The 20,176-nt window shown below is 45.5% G+C and overlaps 1 protein-coding gene across 1 annotated transcript; it reads left to right on the top strand.

Moving 5' to 3' along the window:
- The first annotated feature begins 8,266 nt into the window (after positions 1 to 8,266).
- On the top strand, positions 8,267 to 16,313 carry LOC125539026 (salutaridine reductase-like). The gene is made up of 5 exons (XM_048702386.1): positions 8,267 to 8,414; positions 8,507 to 8,747; positions 9,154 to 9,219; positions 15,090 to 15,284; positions 15,759 to 16,313. Exons 1-5 carry the CDS (start codon positions 8,380 to 8,382, stop codon positions 16,221 to 16,223), a joined length of 1,002 nt encoding a protein of 333 aa, XP_048558343.1. The 5' UTR covers positions 8,267 to 8,379; the 3' UTR covers positions 16,224 to 16,313.
- The last annotated feature ends 3,863 nt before the right edge of the window (positions 16,314 to 20,176 follow it).

Raw genomic sequence — 20,176 nt, 5'->3', positions numbered from 1 at the left:
GTAGCATTAACAGTATTTAAGAAGGGTCTACCAAATATAATGGGACAAAAGCTATCTTGTGGGGAACCAAGAACAAGAAAATCAGCAGGATATTTAGTTTTCCCACACAAGACTTCAACATCTCTAACAATTCCCATTGGTGAAATAGTATCTCTATTAGCAAGTTTAATAGTAACATCAATTTCTTCTAACTCAACAGGTGCAATGTCATGCATAATTTCTTTGTATAAGTCAATAGGTATTGCACAAGCACTAGCACCCATATCACATAAGCCATGATAACAATGTTCTCCTATTTTAACAGAAATAACAGGCACGCCTACCACAGGTCTATTTTTATCTTTAGCACAAGGTTTAGCAATTCTAGCAGTTTCACCGCGGAACTGAATAACATGCCCATCAATATTATCAGACAAGAGATCTTTAACAATAGCAATATTAGGTTCTACTTTAACTTGCTCAGGAGGTGTATATGTTTTAATATTGCTTTTACGAACCACAGTTGAAGCTTTAGCATGATCCTTTATCCTAACAGGGAATGGTGGTTTCTCAACATAACAAGTAGGAACAATAGGATCATTATAAGTGACAGTCTTTTCTTCAACTTTAATAGGTGCACCTACTTTTACTTCTATGGGAGGATGATATTTAAACCACTTCTCCTTAGGGAGATCAACATAAGTAGCAAAAGATTCACAGAAAGAAGCTACTATCTCAGAATCAAGTCCATATTTAGTGCTAAACTTACGGAAAATATCGGTATCCATATATTTAACACAATCAAACTTAGGTGTCATACCTGACTCCTTACCTTTGTTGAGATCCCAATCTTCAGAGTTGCCTTTAATTCTATCCAATAAATCCCATCTAAATCCAATAGCCTTCATCATAAAAGAGCCAGCACAAGAAGTATCGAGCATGGTGCGATTATTTTTAGAAAGTCGAGCATAATTTTTTTGAAGAATTGTTTCTCTTGGGAGCTCATGATTGGGGCATGAATATAACATTGATTTAAGCCTCCCCCAAGCTTGAGCGATGATTTCTCCTTCGCGAGGCCAAAAATTATATATATAATTGCGGTCACGATGAACAAGATGCATAGGGTAATACTTTTGATGAAATTCCAATTTCAATCTTCTATAGTTCCATGATCTCGTATCATCGCATAGCCTATACCATGTCAATGCGTCTCCCTTCAAAGATAAAGGGAAGACCTTCTTCTTAGCAACATCGTCAGGTATACCTGCAATCTTAAATAATCCACAAACTTCATCCACATATATTAGGTGTTCATCAGGATGCTTTGTTCCATCTCCTGTAAAAGGATTAGCTAGCAGTTTTTCTATCATACCCGAAGGGTAATCATAAGGAATTTCATTTTCAATAGGTTCAGTAGGTTGAGGAGCAACTCTTTGCTCTACTGGTCGGGGTGAAGATACCCCGAACAAGCCCCTGAGAGGATTACTTTCCATAGTAACAAGTGATAGTAAATTTATCCTTACCAAATTCCACCTACCAAAGGCGCTTCACTCCCCGGCAACGGCGCCAGAAAAGGGTCTTGATGACCCACAAGTATAGGGGATCTATGGTAGTCCTTTCGATAAGTAAGAGTGTCGAACCCAACGAGGAGCAGAAGGAAATGATAAGCGGTTTTCAGCAAGGTATTCTCTGCAAGTACTGAAATAAGTGGTAACAGATAGTTTTGTGATAAGATAATTTGTAACGACCAACAAGTAACAAAAGTAAATAAAGTGCAGCAAGGTGGCCCAATCCTTTTTGTAGCAAAGGACAAGCCTGGACAAAATCTTATATAAGGAAAAGCGCTCCTGAGGACACATGGGAATATCGTCAAGCTAGTTTTCATCATGTTCATATGATTCCGTTCGGTACTTTGATAATTTGACATGTGGATGGACCGGTGCTTGGGTTCTGTTCTTACTTGAACAAGCATCCCACTTATGATTAACCTCTATTGCAAGCATCCGCAACTACAACAAAAGTATTAAGGTAAACCTAACCATAGCATGAAACATATGGATCCAAATCAGCCCCTTAGGAAGCAACACATAAACTAGGGTTTAAGCTTCTGTGTCACTCTACAACCATCATCTACTTATTACTTCCCAATGCCTTCCTCTAGGCCCAAATAATGGTGAAGTGTTATGTAGTCGACGTTCACATAACACCACTAGAGGCTAGACAACATACATCTTATCAAAATATCAAACGAATACCAAATTCACATGACTACTAATAGCAAGACTTCTCCCATGTCCTCAGGAACAAACGTAACTACTCACAAAGGCATATTCATGTTCATAATCAGAGGGGTAATAATATGCATAAAGGATCTGAACATATGATCTTCCACCAATTAAACCAACTAGCATCAACTACAAGGAGTAATTAACACTACTAGCAACCTATTAGCACCAATCCCGGACTTGGAGACAAGAATTGGATACAAGAGATGAACTAGGGTTTTGAGATGAGATGGTGCTGATGAAGATGTTGATGGAGATTGCCCTCTTCCAATGAGAGGAATGTTGGTGATGACGATGGCGATGATTTCCCCCTCCGGGAAGGATGTTTCCCCGGCAGAACAACTCTGCCGGAGCCCTAGATTGGTTCCGCCAAGGTTCCTCCTCGTGGCGGCAGAATTTCATCCCAAAAGGTTGCTTCTCATTTTTTTTCTCGATGAAAGACTTCTTATAGCAGAAGATGGTCATCGGAGAGCCACCAGGGGGCCCACGAGGTAGGGGGCGTGCCCTAGGGGGGCGCCCCCCCCCCCACCCTCGTGGATAGGGTGTGGGCCCTTGGTCTTCATCTTTGGCGAGGATTTTTCATTATTTATTATAAGGTATTCCGTGGAGTTTCAGGACTTTTGGAGTTGTGCAGAATAGGTTTCTAATATTTGCTCCTTTTCCAGCCCAGAATTCCAGCTGTTGGCATTCTCCCTGCTTATGTAAACCTTGTAAAATAAGAGATAATAGCCATAAGTATTGTGACATAATGTGAAATAACAGCCCATAATGCAATAAATATCGATATAAAAGCATGATGCAAAATGGACGTATCAGAACTCAATGAAGGAAAAGCAAGATACGCAACGCAGCACACGTGAATCACGTTCGTCAAGGTCCAAGCAGAAGGAGGGGGTCGAGGTGACGTCCCCAGCCAAGAATCCAGTCCAGAACAAGAGGAAAGGAGGGCTATCAATCCAAGTCTACCAAAAAGTGGCGCCCACTCCTCTGGCCATTACAGAGAAAGGAGAAGGGGCTGTGAACACATATGGTGTGCGGGGTTCGGCTTCAGAGACAGAGATTGAAAAATTGGGCGATATATTTGTTGAGAGAGAACCAAAGAAGAAGAAACCGACACCACCAACGTCTGAATCCTCGGTAGCAGCTGCTAGTTAGTGCTGTCCGTTGCAATGAGTACCATCAGTTGGAACTGTCGGGGGCTTGGGAACCCCCAGACAGTTCGAGAGCTTCGGAAGATTGTGAAGCAAGAAGGTCCCACCCTTCTGTTCATAATGGAGACCAAAATTAAGGGCAAAAGAGTGGAAGATTTGAAATTTTCTGTAGGTTTTTCTGGTTGTTTCGCCATCGATAGTGATGGGCTTAGTGGTGGCATTGGCCCGTTTTGGTCAAATGATGTTGAAGTCAAGTTGGAAAATTATAGCCGGTCACACATTGATGTATCAGCTAAGAAAGACAATAAAACTTGGCGTTTCACTGGTTTCTATGGAGAGCCACGGGTGGAAAATAGACACCATAGTTGGCGTTTTCTCCGCACTTTATTTGCTGTCCTGCATGACGCATGGATCTGCATGGGAGATTTTAATGATACAATGCAGGCGGGCGAGCACTTCAGTGTCAATGCTAGGTCGGAGGTCCAGATGAGGTCGTTCCGGGATGCGGTTGATGACTGTTCCCTACAAGATTTGGGATGGAGAGCTATACCCTATACATGGGATAATCGGCAGGTTGGAGCGGCAAACGTAAAGGCTCGCCTTGATCGGGCCCTTGCTAATGACCGGTTTTTGAATCTATTCCAGCACACTACTATCAAGCATATTAGCAGCGTGGAGTCAGATCATTGTTATGTTGCGGCTGAGTTCAGAACTAGCATGGCTAATCACTGGCATCGAGCCCAACGGAGTTTCAGATATGAAAATGTTTGGCAGTCCCATGGTCAGTACGAAAAGATTGTACGTGACTTGTGGCATGCAGGGGCTAGTCGGAGAGGCTTGCAAGGCGTCGTGGATGCGCTGGTAGTCATCCAAAAGGATCTGGGTGTCTGGGGCGAGCGTGAATTCGTAAATTTATCAAAGAAAGTACGCAAGCTACAGAAGTGCCTAGAACGTCTAAGGAGCGTCTCAATGGGCCGGGGGGCTACAGAGGAGGAGCTCGTTGTTGCAGCGCAACTGTGAGAAGCCATGCGACAGGAAGAAATCTGGCTCAAGCAGAGATCGCGGGTGCTTTGGTTATGGGAGGGAGATCGCAACACTGGTTATTTTCAAGCTCAAGCCGCTCACCGTAAAAGAATCAATCGAATCACTTCTCTAGAGAACATACATGGTCAGATTTTGCAAGACCCGGAGGAGGTGAAGAAGGAGATCAGTGACTTCTATCACGCCTTGTATCAGACACAAGGCTTCAACCCGATGGAAGTATTATTAAACTGTGTGCAACTGAGTGTCACTGATCAAATGAATGACCATGTCAACAAACCATATGTTGCGGCAGAAGTAAAGAAGGCTCTATTTGACATGGCACCGTCAAAGGCCCCTGGGGTCAACGGGTTCACTACAGATTTTTATCAACGGCATTGGGAAGTTCTTGGAGAGGACATCACAGTGGCCGTCCTGGAGTTTTTGAACGAAGGGGAATTACCTTTGGGGTTGAACGACACATCCATAACTTTGATCCCAAAGGTAGGACACCCACAAAAAATATCTCAATTCCAGCCAATTGCCTTATGCCCTGTTCTATACAAGATTGTAGTCAAAGCAATTGCCAATAGAGTCCGAGGGATTTTGGATGAGGTGATTGGAGAAGAACAGAGTGCATTTGTTCCAGGACGTTTAATCACGAACAATGTACTTGTGGCTTACGAAAGCATTCATGTGATCAAAAGGCGTAAGAAAGGCAAGAATGCATGCTGTGCGGTGAAGCTTGATATGCTCAAGGCCTATGATAGAGTGGAATGGCACTATCTCAAAGCGATGCTACTTAAGTTGGGCTTCAGTGATAACTTTATTCGCTTAATCATGAAGTGTGTGACCTCAGTGAGGTTCACAATCAAAGTAAATGGGGGGTTTCTCCCCTACTTCACTCCTTCGAGGGGGCTCCGTCAAGGATGCCCCATGTCACCATACTTGTTTTTGTTGTGTGCCTAGGACCTTACATCACTTCTGAATAATTTTGGCAGGGCATATATTGACAGAGGCATCAGGGTAAGTCTGCATGCACCTTGGGTTAATCATCTTCTATTTGTTGACGACAGCTTGATCTTTCTCAGTGCAAAAACCCAAAGTACAGAGAGGCTTAACGAGATTCTCCGGATATATGTTGAATGTTCTGGACATGCAGTAAACCGGGAGAAAAGCTCCATCTACTTTAGTGGCAATACGGGACAGCCCCTACGACAGACTATTAAACAGTCTCTCAGGATTCATGTAGAAGCATTTTCAGAACGCTACCTGTGGGGCTCCCGACTGCTATTGGTAGAATCACCAGTGGGAATTTTGTTCATGTGGTGGATAGATGTCGGGATAAAATGTGAGGCTGGTCAGAGCGGAACATGGCTTGTGCTGCGAGAGAGGTTCTTCTCAAGAAAGTTATCCAGTCTATTCCAACTTCCAACATGAGTTGTTTCATTCTGACAAAAAAGGTGTGCAAGAGTGTTACTTCATGCATGGCAAAATATTGGTGGGGGAGCTCGATTGACAAGCGTTCTCTCCATTGGCTATCATGGAACAAACTTGCGACACCAAAGGTGAAGGGCGACATGGGTTTCCGAAATTTGCAGTTTTTTAACTTGGCGATGCTTGGAAAACATGGATGGCGCCTCCTCACAAGACCGAACTCATTGTGTGCCAGGGTGCTGAAGGGCAAGTACTTACTGCATACGAATTTTCTCAATGCTACAGCCCCGGCTCGAGCATCGGCGACTTGGATGGCCATCATAGAAGGGCGAGACACTCTCACTATTGGTCTTATCCGCCGAGTTGGCGACGGCACAACCATATCAACATGGACGGACAATTGGATTCCAAACACACCCACTTTGAGACCTAGGGATCGCCTCAGGCACAGCTCCGCTGACTAGTGTTTCTGAACTCATTGATGATTATACTGGGAATTGGAATGAACAGATTGTCCGCCAGAATTTCTTGCACCCGGATGCGGTGGCAATTTTAAATATACCTCTGATCTCTTCGGGTGGTGAAGACACTTTGGCTTGGGCTTTGGAGAAGTCGGGCATAAAATCAGTGTATCGTTCTCTTGTGAATCGCGACGAGCTTGGCTCTTTAGAGGAAAGGGCGACTACAGAAACATCATCAGCCAATACACAGTTGTGGACTGCCTTGTGGAGACCTAAAGTCGTCCCCAAGGTCCGAGTTTTTTGGTGGAGAGTACTCCGAGGGATACTCCCTGATTCTGTAACCTTGCGACATCGACACATCAAGCAGCTTGGCTTGTGTGACATCTGCAAGGCGTTGGAGGAAGACATGCTACATGCGATGATACATTGCACACATGCAAAGAAGTTTTGGATTGCATCCTGGGACAGATTTCAGCTATATCTCCCACGGCTGCATCGGGATACTTGGGCACGTGATATCTTGCTTGACCACATGTTCACAGATGAGGAAAGATGCAAGATAATTACGATTATGCATAGCATTTGGTCGTCACGCAATTGCTGGACTCATGAGCGCGACGGCTACGACCATGTTCAAGCTCTGAAGTGGGTCCATGAGACCTTGGCGATCTTGGAATTCCCTTCCTCGCGACGGAGATTGACGGTTGGTCAGAGGTGGCGACCACCAGAAGCAGGTTGGGTTACAATCAACACTGATGGAGCGCTGAATGTGGAGGATATGAAGGGCGGAGCGGGAGGTGTTGCCTGTTCGCACATTGCGTTCCTCAGAGCCTGGAGCAAACCCCTACACGGCATCACCGACCCCTTCATCACAAAACTCCTAGCTTTTCGTGACGGGATGATCTTTGCTCAGCTTCGTGGCTTCTCACATGTGATTATGGAGACTGATTGCTTGGAGTTAGTCGACCTATGAAAATTGCGCAGCAACACTAGGTCTGCGCAGCAACACTAGGTCTGTTGCAGCGCCTATCTTGGATGAATTAGAAGAAATTGGTGCTAGTTTTGCTTCTCTTTTTGTTACTCATGTCAGTAGGGATGCTAATGTACTGGCGCATCAGTGTGCTTGTTTAGCTTGCTCACTCGATGGCACCGAGAGTTGGCTTGATGTAAGCCCTGAGTTTCTGGTTTCATGTCTAGGGCGGACTGTAACACTATGATCGTTCATTAATAAAGTTTCCGAATTTGCTGCAAAAAAAATTAAGGTTCTCGTCATGAAAGAAACTACCTCGGTACGTGTTATATATGGGCACCAATGAGGTGAATACAACTATCTTGCACCAATGAGGCGAGGGAGGATCGACGCCGCCCATCCCCGCCTTAGCGCTGCCGCCAGCGAGCACAGACCTCCGACCAAAGTCACCTCGCCACCATCCTCTGCCTTCTATTTTCTCGATCACTTTGTATCTCTCGCCATAGGAGCGCCGTTCGCCGCTGCCGTCGCGGGTCTTTGTTGTGAAGCTTGTTGTCAACCCCGCTGGACCATGCCGAGCTCCCGCCGCTCCCGGAGGTCCCCACCTCCTCGTCGGATCCGACAAGATCCAACTGGAATCCTCGCCGTCGTCGTGCTCCTAGCCGCATGAGTCTCTGCCCCCGCGGCTCCCGGACGTCTCTGCCTCCTACCCGCGCATCATCCTTGTAGGATTCGGCGAGATTCCTTGCCCCCATCGCCCCTGAAGCCGCATGAGTCACCGTCGTTGCAAAAAGCCATGCAGTTGCAAAACTCTTTCTTTCGAAACAAAAACTAAGTTGCAGAAAACATTGACACGGGGGTGCTCTTGTCCATCTGATCAAGAGACGATCTGATGGAGACGGAGCCGGCGGAGGCGCCCGCGCGATCGGCCGGCTGAAGGTAAGCTTATAAACAACTTATGTGTTTTGCAGTACGAAGAAGGTGCAGCTAACGACCATCAGAAACTCCAAGGCTGCAGACTCCATAGCTCACACAGTCCTCGACACGCCGCAACGCGTCGGAGGGGAAAGATCAAGATGGAGGCAGCCACCTCGAATCCGTCGAGCAAGAGGTTCGATCGCTGCATCTACCTCCCCTTTCCGTACCCCGCTCAGCGAATTTACTTGAATTTCTGCGCGCGCTGCTGCTATGTGCGTAATTTAGGATCGCCCTGGTCAGCGGAGGGAACAAAGGGATCGGGCTGGAGACGTGCAGGCAGCTCGCGTCCAAGGGGCTCAAGGTCCTGCTGACGGCGAGGAACGAGGCGAGGGGGCTGGAGGCGGTCGAAGGCGTCAGGCGCTCCGGTGCTGACGTCGTCTTCCATCAGCTGGATGTCACCGACCCTGACAGCGTCGCCCGGCTGGCGGATTTCGTCAGGGATCAGTTCGGGAAGCTCGATATCCTGGTATGTGTAACTCCGCTTTGCGCTTTGAATTTAGGGCCTCGCGCAAGTGGACATTCGTGCTGTTCCACTGAGAGCTCGTCAGGTAGAATCATAGATTCGTAGAAGTGCACTTTTCTTTTCTCGGACTCTTAACTTAGTAAAATTGCATCTGAAGGTGCAGAAATTGTTACTCAGCACATTGTTGCATTGAATAATTTTAAAATGAATTTAAGAGTTCTGTTAACAAGTAGTATAGGTGCTGTAGATTTCTTTTACCAGGCTTGTACTAGTTAATCTTGGCTTGTGGTTGATACGGGTACACTACGCTGTTCAGATTATTGACTTCTCATTGGTGTTTATGTAGAAGTGATTTTTCTCGGATTTTTCTAATTCATCACCATGATCATGTGATTTTTGTTACTTGTAGATTAACAATGCAGGCATTTCAGGTGTTGATCGAGATCCAGTTCTGTTTGCACAAGTTCAGGAACAGGTAATTAAAGCAAAACATTTTGATGTTTTCTGTATCGAATTGCAGTTTGTCAGCAGTAATATATACCTGTTTCAGAATCAGGTTAAGTCAAAACAATAATAAGTCGTTTGTAGTTGTTTGTTGGCATCTATCAACTGTGGCAGACATAAACATCACTGTCTCTTGTAACTCCTAGAGCGTAGTTTAGTATGAGAAAACATATCTTACTGATGTTGGGTAAAGGGTGAACATAGAAGCTTGGATTCCAGAAATCATTCATCAACCGCAGCATCATTCTTTTGTAACTAGCATAGTTTAGTTTGAGAAATCACATCACACTGATGTTGCAATACAAGATAAAACTAGAATATTAGATTGTAGCAATCATTAGTCGAAGTTGGCAATCCTAAAATTCTGCATTGTTGTCACTATTTTTGTTTAGTGAATTATGTGTTAAGAGAGGCGATTTCCTATGCATGGTGGTAGCTACGCACGCATGGTGACAACTACACACCCTTTGTCATAAGTGTCTTTTTTGATATATGCGGTGTCGGGTTTCTTATAGCATTGGCACAAGTGCATTTTTTGTTGTATAGAAATGACCTTTTCTCACTTCTGTTGGTCTTTTTATTACCTTCTTAACACAAGTGCCTTTTCTTTGTGTAGAAAGGGACTTTTCTTGGTTCTCTCCGTCTTTTTGTTTGACTTTTTGGCATACCTGGATAACGGGGTAAAGCTGACATAATATTATGTCAAAAAATCCCGTATGGCGGGAGAAATTCTGGCAAGAGAAAGATATGATAACTCATGTGCTTTTAATGTATCCCACTCTGGGAGAGAAGAATGGAGTATCTGAAAGGCGCAACCATACACTTATGGACATGGTGCGCAGCATGATGAATTATTCCAACTTGCCATTGGGATTATGGATGGAGGCGCTTTCACATTCTCAATAGAGTACCAAGCAAGTCGGTGCCCAAAACACCGTACGAGCTATGGACATGAAGGGTGCCCTCCCTACAACACTTCAGGGTGTGGGGGTGCCCTGCGGAGGTCAAAATGTTTAATCCAAACATTGCAAAGTTAGATTCCAAAACAGTAAGTTGCCACTTCACTGGCTATCCAGACAGATCAAAAGGTTGCTGGCGAGGGCGCGTCGGGCGGCGCGGCGGCCAGACAGTGGCGCGAGCGGGCGGCCAGGCCGTGGCGGCTGCGCGGGCACGGATCCATCGCGGATCTGGTCCGGCGGACACGGTTTCGGCCTCCCCTGCTCGGCCGGCCGGTTTCGATGGGGGGACTTCTCCTTGCTGAGATCTGGCAGCGGCGGCCTGGTTCATTCAGATCCCGTCAGGGATGGCGGCGGCCTGTGCACGAGAGATGGAGGTCTTCAAACAGATCTGGGTGAAAACCTGCTATTGGCTATTGCCAAGGCCGACAATGGCGGCGCTGTCTGCGTCATTCCCTTCCTGAAGGCATCGCCGTGGACAAGTTCAAAGGCACTCTCTGCTACCTCTGGGGGGAAACCCTAGATCGGATGACGGCGGCTCTCTGGTGTCGTTTTTCCCCTTGGGGCGTCATTCTTGCAGGTGTACACGGGTTCGAGGGACCGGAGAACGGCGTCTTTGGTGGAGCGGTGCTTCATCTTACACATTGATGGTGGCGGATCTCGGCGGCGTGGCGCTGTGGAGACTCGGCGTCTGATGCGCGGAGATGGACTTGCGCAGGAGGAGGAAGCTGTCTGCCGTCATGTTGGCGTTGATGGCAGAGAGGCCTGGCAAGGTCGGTGCATCAGTTCTGCTCTGAGGATGGACCGATGGAAGATGAAGGTGACGGCCCTTGCAGCATGCGGTGCTCACTGGGAGTGTGCCAGACCGGTGTGGGACCCATTCCAGGTAGTGGCTTGGATGGGACACCCGACTTTAGATGTTAGGTTTTGGTGTGATGTCTGTTTGGTATTAGGCCCGGACATTCGACACACCTTCATCAAAGGGATAGGAGTAGCAACAGCGTTGCCAAGTTGGTGGCTTCAGGCTTATTGATGTATCACCTTGTATGGTCTTTGTGAATAATTAATAATTATTGATGTATCACTATATTCTCTGTTGTAAACTTTAAAGTCAGTAGAAATAGCTGACTTTCTTGGTCTTGTAGACCTTCTAAGGGCCTCAGTTTCTGGCACATTCTGTGCCTCAACTTCTGGCACTTCTTCTAAAATTTGCTATTGCACCTCCCTTTCATGCTCAACAACGGGTTCAGTCAGCTCCTGACAGATGGTTCCGGGTCTACCCCCATAGTTGTCATGGGTGGAGTTGCAACTGGTAATGAGAAAAATGGCTCCTGAATCATCGGATTAGGTGCATGCACCCTCTTCTCCTCAAAATCAATTTTCCGAGCTACCAAGCTCCCTCTCATCATTTCGTCCTCAAAGAAGACTGCATGTCTCGTTTCTACAAACTTTGTATATCTGTCCGGGCAGTAGAAACAAAAACCTTTTGATCTGTCTGGATAGCCAGTGAAGTGGCAACTTATTGTTTTGGAATCTAACTTTGCAATGTTTGGATTAAACATTTTGACCTCCGCAGGGCACCCCCACACCCTGAAGTGTTGTAGGGAGGGCACCCTTCATGTCCATAGCTCGTACGGTGTTTTGGGCACCGACTTGCTTGGTACTCTATTGAGAATGTGAAAGCGCCTCCATCCATAATCCCAATGGCAAGTTGGAATAACTCATCATGCTGCGCACCATGTCCATAAGTGTATGGTTGCGCCTTTCAGATACTCCTTTCTTCTCTCCCAGAGTGGGATACATTAAAAGCACATGAGTTATCATATCTTTCTCTTGCCAGAATTTCTCCCGCCATACGGGATTTTTTGACATAATATTATGTCAGCTTTACCCCGTTACGCAGGTATTTTTTCAGACTTTTCCCGCCATGCAGGTTTATCGTAATCATCTTTTCCCGTCATGTAGGTAATTCCCTATAAGGGAACATAAATGTCAGAATTGGCTCTTTTGACTGCTTATTCAATCATCAAATTTAGAAATAAATCCGAATGCTCTTTGACACACATACTTAATCCGACGTTGGTCAAATTAAACACGCATGTTGCTTGTTTCATATCAAATCATGTTAACTGAAAAATCTTTTCATAGAGAGTACATGAAAGACATTCATCAACCAAGACTCTCAATGATCTATCTCTTTTCTTTTGATGCCATTCTTTAGAAAGAACATACTCCCTCATATTATGACATCTTTCGGGTCACAAGTACCCAGCCATTTGCTTTCACGAATGAAAGCGTGGAAAAACTTTTAGTCTGAGAAAACATAGCCAATAATCAACAATAATGGGCATAAAAATAACCCTACGTTGGTCTGGTTAAAAGAAATGCGCATTAAACTTTTGAAACTTTCTTTTATATTCAAAATCACCGTTGTGGCAGAATTAGAATAAACATCATCCTTCTATATTAATTCCATATCACCGTTGGGCGGAAATGAAAATAATGCATATAACTCATAAACAATATGATGATAGTATTTCTATTAAACAACTTTGCTAAGAAATATCATCATCATCAACTTTATTGCAGCGGGAACAAGAAATATACATTTGTCAGTTCAAGAGCATTTCTTGATCCTTAATCGTTCTCTGAAAATTGAGCACTTTGATACAAAATTTATCAGAGATTTAAACTTTGAACATAAAACTCATAGAATTATATCACTGTTATCATCAACGTTGGTCAGAAAATAACAATACCATACTTTAACTTTAAAACAAATATATATTTTTTGTCATCGTGGAAACTATCTGCATCTTATTTCATCCACAAGGAAAAAAACATTGCTAAGAACATCTCTTCCAATTAAATTTTCCCGTTGGTTCCAATTTAATTGGAGGATAAAACTTTTACTTTGCAGCGGAAACTTTACAATATTTCATTCAAAAACAATTCTGTACTCTTTTACACTCTTATCAATTTTAACCGGTTGGTTCGAAAATGAATTAGAGAAGTAACAATTTAATCTTTTACTTTAGTTCTATTCACTTTTAAAATAGCACTTTTTTATTTGCAGCAGAAAAACATGAATAAAAAATTCATGAACTTTTTATTCTTTACAAAAACTTTTCTTTGACCAAATAAAAAATTCATGAACTTTATTATTTTCTTTGTAAAATTCATGAACATTTCTTTTTCTGAAAATTTTCTATTTTCATTTTCAGAAAAAATTTCAATTAACTTTTCTATTATCTAAACAAAAAAATTTCATTGGAAAAAAATTGCATAGAAAAACTATTGTAAATCTGCCCAAAATATGGACAAATTTCATCAAAACTTGCTGTGTAGAAAAATAACGGAGAAAATTCATTTTTTACAGCCCGGTCCATGGCCTTCCTACTGCGCACCGTGCGTGCCTCTTTGGGCCATAAACGGACTAGCGACCGCGGGCACGCGCCTGGCAGCCTGCTTGTACTATGGCCCATCGGCCCGCTGGGGGGGGGGGGGGGGGGGGGGGGGGGGGAAGAGGGCACCGCTCGCTGGTTGCCGTCGGATCAAATCTGACGGCCGCCCGCGCAGATCGGGCGAGTAAACAAGCTGCAGCCACCCCCCTCCCGTAACCCTAGCACCATTTCCCCCCCTTGCGCGCGCCGCTCGATCCCGTCCTGTCGCCCGACCACCGCGACGGCGCCGGTCCCCGGTGAAAAGCCACCGCGCCGCTCCTCCCTTCCTTTCCTGTGGCAGAGGGAGAGAGAGGGTCGCGCTTGCGCCCTCCTTTGCTCCCTTACGAGCCCAGCAGTGTCGGGGCTCCGCCGGCCGCCGGCGACGGCGTGAAGCCACCGCGCCGCGCGAGCCGCGCGCGAGTTTCTTCCTTTCCCCGCTCCATATTCTCCCCATCCACTGAATCCAGTGGCAGTGAGAGGCGACTGAGGCGCGACGGAGCCGTTCCCTGATCCCCTGTTTGTCCGGCGATGATCCGTGGCGCCGTTGCCTCCCCTTCGCCGGTGACGCGTTTCCCATAGCGGAAGCGCGCCGCCGTCGAACGGCGTGGCTGCGGTGCCCTTTGCCCTTTGCAGGGTGTGTTCTTCTTCCGAACGGCTCGGCTTGCCGATGCCCGTCCGGATCGAGAGGAACGGCGCGGCCTTTGCGGCGGCGCTACTTTTTCCGTTGAGGATTCGTTCTTTGCCCTGTCGATTAGGGTTCTTTGGGGAGGGATCTTTTTTCTTTCTCTGTTTATTCTTTGAACCGAAAATCATAGCCTAGCATGGCTCTGATACCATTGATAGATTCTCTGGATCGGGGTAGGCTAGATCATCCGGTAAACCTACCTTCACTTTGGGTTGATGAACTCGAGCCAGAGGCCATCGTGGTGAGATGGCCACGACGGCAATGACAGAGAGATGGCGGCGGCGGTGGAGCTTCCCGTCGTATCGCGCTAACCCTAGATGGTAGGGATGTAGGTGGGGTTCTGAACGCACGGTGAATCTCGTGTTGCGTGCGGCCGACTCTCCCACCCCTTTATATAGCGCGGCGACAGGGGCCCACCAACCATGGTTTGGTTGGGCGCCCCCGATCAGGGCACGGGTCAAGGGCCCGTCGAGCCGTTGGGCTCGATCGGAAGGAGATCAACCTAACAGCATCGTCTAGATGCAGAGGCCGGGGGTACATCCTCCTTTTTCAAAAAAAAAGAGAAAATTTGAAGCGGGTCGGCCTCAACTCACTTAGTTAACAAAAATAACTTATAGTTTAATTGGTGCTTCACTTCATATACTTTAATTAGATTTTAAAGATGAATACTCCTGCCTGACCCAACCAGCCTAGCATCTATGCTTCTGCATTTCTAATAAGATGTTGTGTAATAATTAACCCATTTATGCATGGATAGGTTGAAAGCATGGATGTAGATCAAAGAGTTCAATGGATGAAAGAAAATTCTAAGGAGACATATGAGGAAGCAAAAGAATGCATGAGAACAAACTACTATGGGGCAAAGCTTGTCACGGAGGCACTACTGCCTCTTCTTCAGTTGTCCTCCTCTGGGAGAATTGTCAATGTCTCATCAGGCTTTTCACTGCTAAGGGTAAGTTGTTAACCACGCTACAGATCGATAAAACCAATTACTAGTTTCAGAAAATATATTTAACATTATTTGTGCCAGTATGTTTCTGTTATAGCTTTGTTTACCACTTTGTTTAGTTTTTAGTTTTTAAAAAGTATATGTGCAGCCTTGCATTGTGTCTTCCAGAATATTATTACAGTCTTACGGAGTACTTATTAAATAAGAGATAGGGTATATCTGTTCGCATAAATGATCTTATTTCAGTTTAACTTCTTTTGTCAGATGCAATAAGCAGGATCTTATTTCAGTTTAGCTTCGTATTCATTCCAAATAATACGACATAGGTTCACATTCTTTGGATTGTGGGATATGGATTTTTCTTTTCTTCCAAATCCTCACCCTTCATCATCTCCATGTGTTCTTTTTTTCCCTGTCAGAAAGCACAGGTTCAGAAACTAGTTCTTTTTAGCTAATAAGTATTGTTTTCTTGAGCAGAACTTCAACAGCGAAGAACTGAAGAAGGAATTCGACGACATTGACAACCTTACTGAAAAGAGACTAGAGGAGCTTCTGGATCTATTCCTGGAAGACTTCAATGCCAACTTGATAGAGGCACATGGGTGGCCGACCGGTGGCTCGTCGGCCTACAAAGTCGCCAAAGCTGCCCTGAATGCATACACGAGGATCCTTGCCAAGAGGTTCCCCGCGATGCGCATCAACTGTTTGACGCCTGGTTTTGTCAAGAGCGACATGTCCATGCACATGGGAGAGTTGACGCTCGAGGAGGGCGCTAGCAACCTGGTGAAGGTCGCTCTCTTGCCCAACCACCAAAGAGAACACAATGACACAATTAGTAGAGTGGATACGAGGCCCAACTTCTACTACCACGCATGTAATCAGCTTGACCCTATATGTAATTGTCCTGTACTTCTACAATACTACGCTAAGTTGCTAACATAATGATATTATTTTGTAGCCATGTTAGAAACTCATTAAATTTGTTTGTTTGTGTGTATTTCTCTATGATTCAAGGGGTTTTAAGTTCCGATCAATGCCTATTTCTGTTTCTGTATCCGCTTCGTATTCGCTCCGTGTCCGTTTCTGGTAGTATCTGTTCCCATATTCATTTCCGGGGTTTCAGTATTCGTTTCCGCTTCTGTAAAAAAATGTGAAAACAAATATGATAGCATTCAGTTCCGTCCGTTTCCGCTCTGTTTTCATCCTTAGCTATATTGTCTACTATTTTGGACATTATTGGGCTTTATTATCCACTTTTATATTATTTTTGGGACTAATCTATTAACCGGAGGCCTAGCCCAGAATTGTTGTTTTTTTGCCTATTTTAGGGTTTCGAAGAAAAGGAATATCAAACGGAGTCCAAATGGAATGAAACCTTCGGGAACATGATTTTCTCAACGAATAAGACCCAGGAGACTTGGACCCTACGTCAAGGCACAAGAGAGGAGGCCACGAGGTAGGGGGCGCCTGCGTACCCCAAGCGCGCCCTCCACCCTCGTGGGCCCCTGTTGCTCCACCGACGTACTCCTTCCTCCTATATATATCCACGTACCCCCAAATGATCAGATACGGAGCCAAAACCCTAATTCCACCGCCGTAACTTTCTGTATCCACGAGATCCCATCTTGGGGCCTGTTCCGGAGCTCCGCCGGAGGGGGCATCGATCACGGAGGGCTTCTACATCAACACCATAGCCTCTCCGATGAAGTGCGAGTAGTTTACCTCAGACCTACGGGTCCATAGTTAGTAGCTATATGGCTTCTTCCTTGTTTTTGGATCTCAATACAATGTTCTCCCCCTCTCTTGTGGAGATCTATTCGATGTAATCTTCTTTTTGCGGTGTGTTTGTTGAGACCGATGAATTGTGGGTTTATGATCAAGTCTATCTATGAATAATATTTGAATCTTCTCTGAATTCTTTTATGTATGATTGGTTATCCTTGCAAGTCTCTTCGAATTATCAGTTTGGTTTGGCCTACTAGATTGATCTTTCTTGCAATGGGAGAAGTGCTTAGCTTTGGGTTCAATCTTGCGGTGTCCTTTCCCAGTGACAGTAGGGGCAGCAAGGCGCGTATTGTATTGTTGCCATCGAGGATAACAAGATGGGGTTTTCTTCATATTGCATGAGTCTATCCCTCTACATCATGTTACTCTGTTTTTAACTTAATACTCTAGATGCATGCTGGATAGCGGTCGATGAGTGGAGTAATAATAGTAGATGCAGGTAGGAGTCGGTCTACTTGTCTCGGACGTGATGCCTATATACATGATCATACCTAGATATTCTCATAACTATGCTCAATTCTGTCAATTGCTCAACAGTAATTTGTTCACCCACCGTAGAATACTTATGCTCTCGAGAGAAGCCACTAGTGAAACCTATGGCCCCCGGGTCTATCTTTATCATATCAATCTCCTACTACTTAGTTATTTCCTTTGCCTTTATTTTACTTTGCATCTTTATCACAAAAATACCAAAAATATTATCTTTATCATATCGATCAGATCTCACTCTCGTAAGTGGCCTTATAGGGATTGACAACCCCTATTTGCGTTGGTTGCGAGGATTTATTTGTTTTGTGCAAGTACGAGGGACTCACGCGTAGCCTCCTACTGGATTGATACCTTGGTTCTCAAAAACTGAGGGAAATACTTACGCTACTTTGCTGCATCCTCCCTTCCTCTTCGGGGAAAACCAACGCAGTTCTCAAGAGGTAGCATTGTTATTTATATTTCCTTATACCATGATAAATGTTTATTATTCATTCTAAAATTGTATTAACCGGAAACTTGATACATGTGTGAATACATAGACAAACAGAGTGTCCCTAGTATGCCTCTACTTGACTAGCTCGTTAATCAAAGATGGTTAAGTTTCCTAGCCATATACATGAGTTGTCATTTGATGAACAAGATCACATCATTAGAGAATGATGTGATGGACAAGACCCATCCGTTAGCTTAGCACTATGATCGTTTAGTTTATTGCTATTGCTTTCTTCATGACTTATACATGTTCCTATGACTATGAGATTATGCAACTCCCGAATACCGGAGGAACACTTAGTGTCGGGGATATACCCCGCGGTATGACCCGGCCGGAGTTATAACCCGGCTGGGACCTGGTAAACCGGAAGGTGTTAAGTCAGATGATAAACCGGCAGATGTTAAGTCGTATCATAAACCGGCAGGAAGTCATAACCCGGCAGACCATCATAAACCGGCAGACCATCATAAACCGGCAGACAGTCATAACTCGGCAGACAGTCATAATTGGTTGACAGTCTAACCCGGCAGACAATGATAACATGTTGACAGTCATAACCCGGCAGATAGAGTCTCCTGGGGTTATGAAGCCCGAGACGTTATGAAGCCCAAGATGTTATGAAGCCCAAGACATTATGAAGCCCAAGATGTTAAGAAGCCCATGAAGAGAAGTCAGAATAGTTTAAGTCTTGATCTGAGTTGGAATCTACATGTACTCCGCCCCTTCAACATATATAAGGAGGGGCAGGGCACCCCAAGAGAGAGGAGAAAATAATCTTAGGGCTAGACATAACTGGGAGAGCCGGTTTACGGCGACTCCCTCGTGATGATAATGAGACCTAGCCACAAAACAACATGTAGGGTTGTTACCGGATGATGTTTCCCGGGGCCCGAAGAAGTCTAAACCATTGTATTGTGTTGCGCCTCTCGATTCCACTCAACCCCTCTCAATCTACCACATAGATGCGTTGGCCCCACGACTAAGTCCTCACACTAGGACATCTGCCGTGACTAATCCACGACAGTTGGCGCCCACCGTGGGGCCGCACACACAGTGGTGTTGAGTTCTTGGAGGGATTTTTCCTAGGGTTCGAGAAGCTCGTGATCATTCCGATGATGCAGGGCCGACATTGTTCGCGGCAAAGTTTTCTGCCGTTGGCATGGAAGGATCTATGTTGTTGACTAATAGGTGGAACAACATATATGAGGTTGGATCAAGAGTTAGGGTTGTATCTGTGTATGCTACCACGCGCAACCAGGCGATCCATCGGACCGGATCAGATTTTCACTACAAAGCCGTCTGATTTCCAAGTCTCCGAGATGGTTTCTACTATAGTCTATTTGGCAGGTCGGATATGCTACAAGTCCCAAGGCATCAACTCGTGGCTGATTATGATGTTCCCTGTGAGTGAAAACCAACATGTCCATCTACCAGAAGTACTACTTATGTAGAGGCAGTGCTGCTGGAGTATTATAGTTCATATATTTTTGAATCTTTCAATGATTATCGAGCACTGCATCTACTGATCCATCAAGCCATCACATCAAATCAGCCCATATCTGAGTCAAAACGGCGCAACTCGCCGTCCGACGAAAGGCCAAAAATCATCTTCAGCTACTGCTATTGGGTCACACCACGTGTCAGGACAGATACGTGTTGAATATGGCCTCCTATGTCCGATTACTCAATATAGCAAATTCGGATCAATCTCCAGTTTCCGAACTACAAGGAAAAAGTTGCGCAGTGCTCAGCGCTGGCAAGCCGGGGACTCGGTCTCCGTTTCCATCCCCAAGTCACCACCGCAGCTTCGCTCCCTCTCCACGGAGTCATCGTCCTCCAACGCCCGCACCTGCTCTGCCGGATCATACCCGCACCTGCTCTGGTCGGCTTATACTTCCTGCGCCCGCCGGTTCGTCCCTGCACCCTGACCTCGTGCTCGCCTCCGGATTATCTCCGTTGTTGCCTTTGAGCAGATGCTGCGCTACCCCGTGAAGCGTTGCCTCTTACCAACGCGCCATTGAACCGCCCCGGATCAACCCACTTCCACCATGGCCGCAGCCTGCTTCACTCTACCTTGGGCTGGCTTCGTTCAGCCGCCATTTCGGGTCGCCGGCTTGCTCGCCTGCTG

Source organism: Triticum urartu, chromosome 2 (genome assembly GCF_003073215.2).
Source record: "Triticum urartu cultivar G1812 chromosome 2, Tu2.1, whole genome shotgun sequence".
NCBI classification, from domain to species: domain Eukaryota; kingdom Viridiplantae; phylum Streptophyta; class Magnoliopsida; order Poales; family Poaceae; genus Triticum; species Triticum urartu.
The sequence above is the reverse complement of the archived record's forward strand: the minus strand, read 5'-3'. Positions and strand labels throughout refer to the sequence as shown.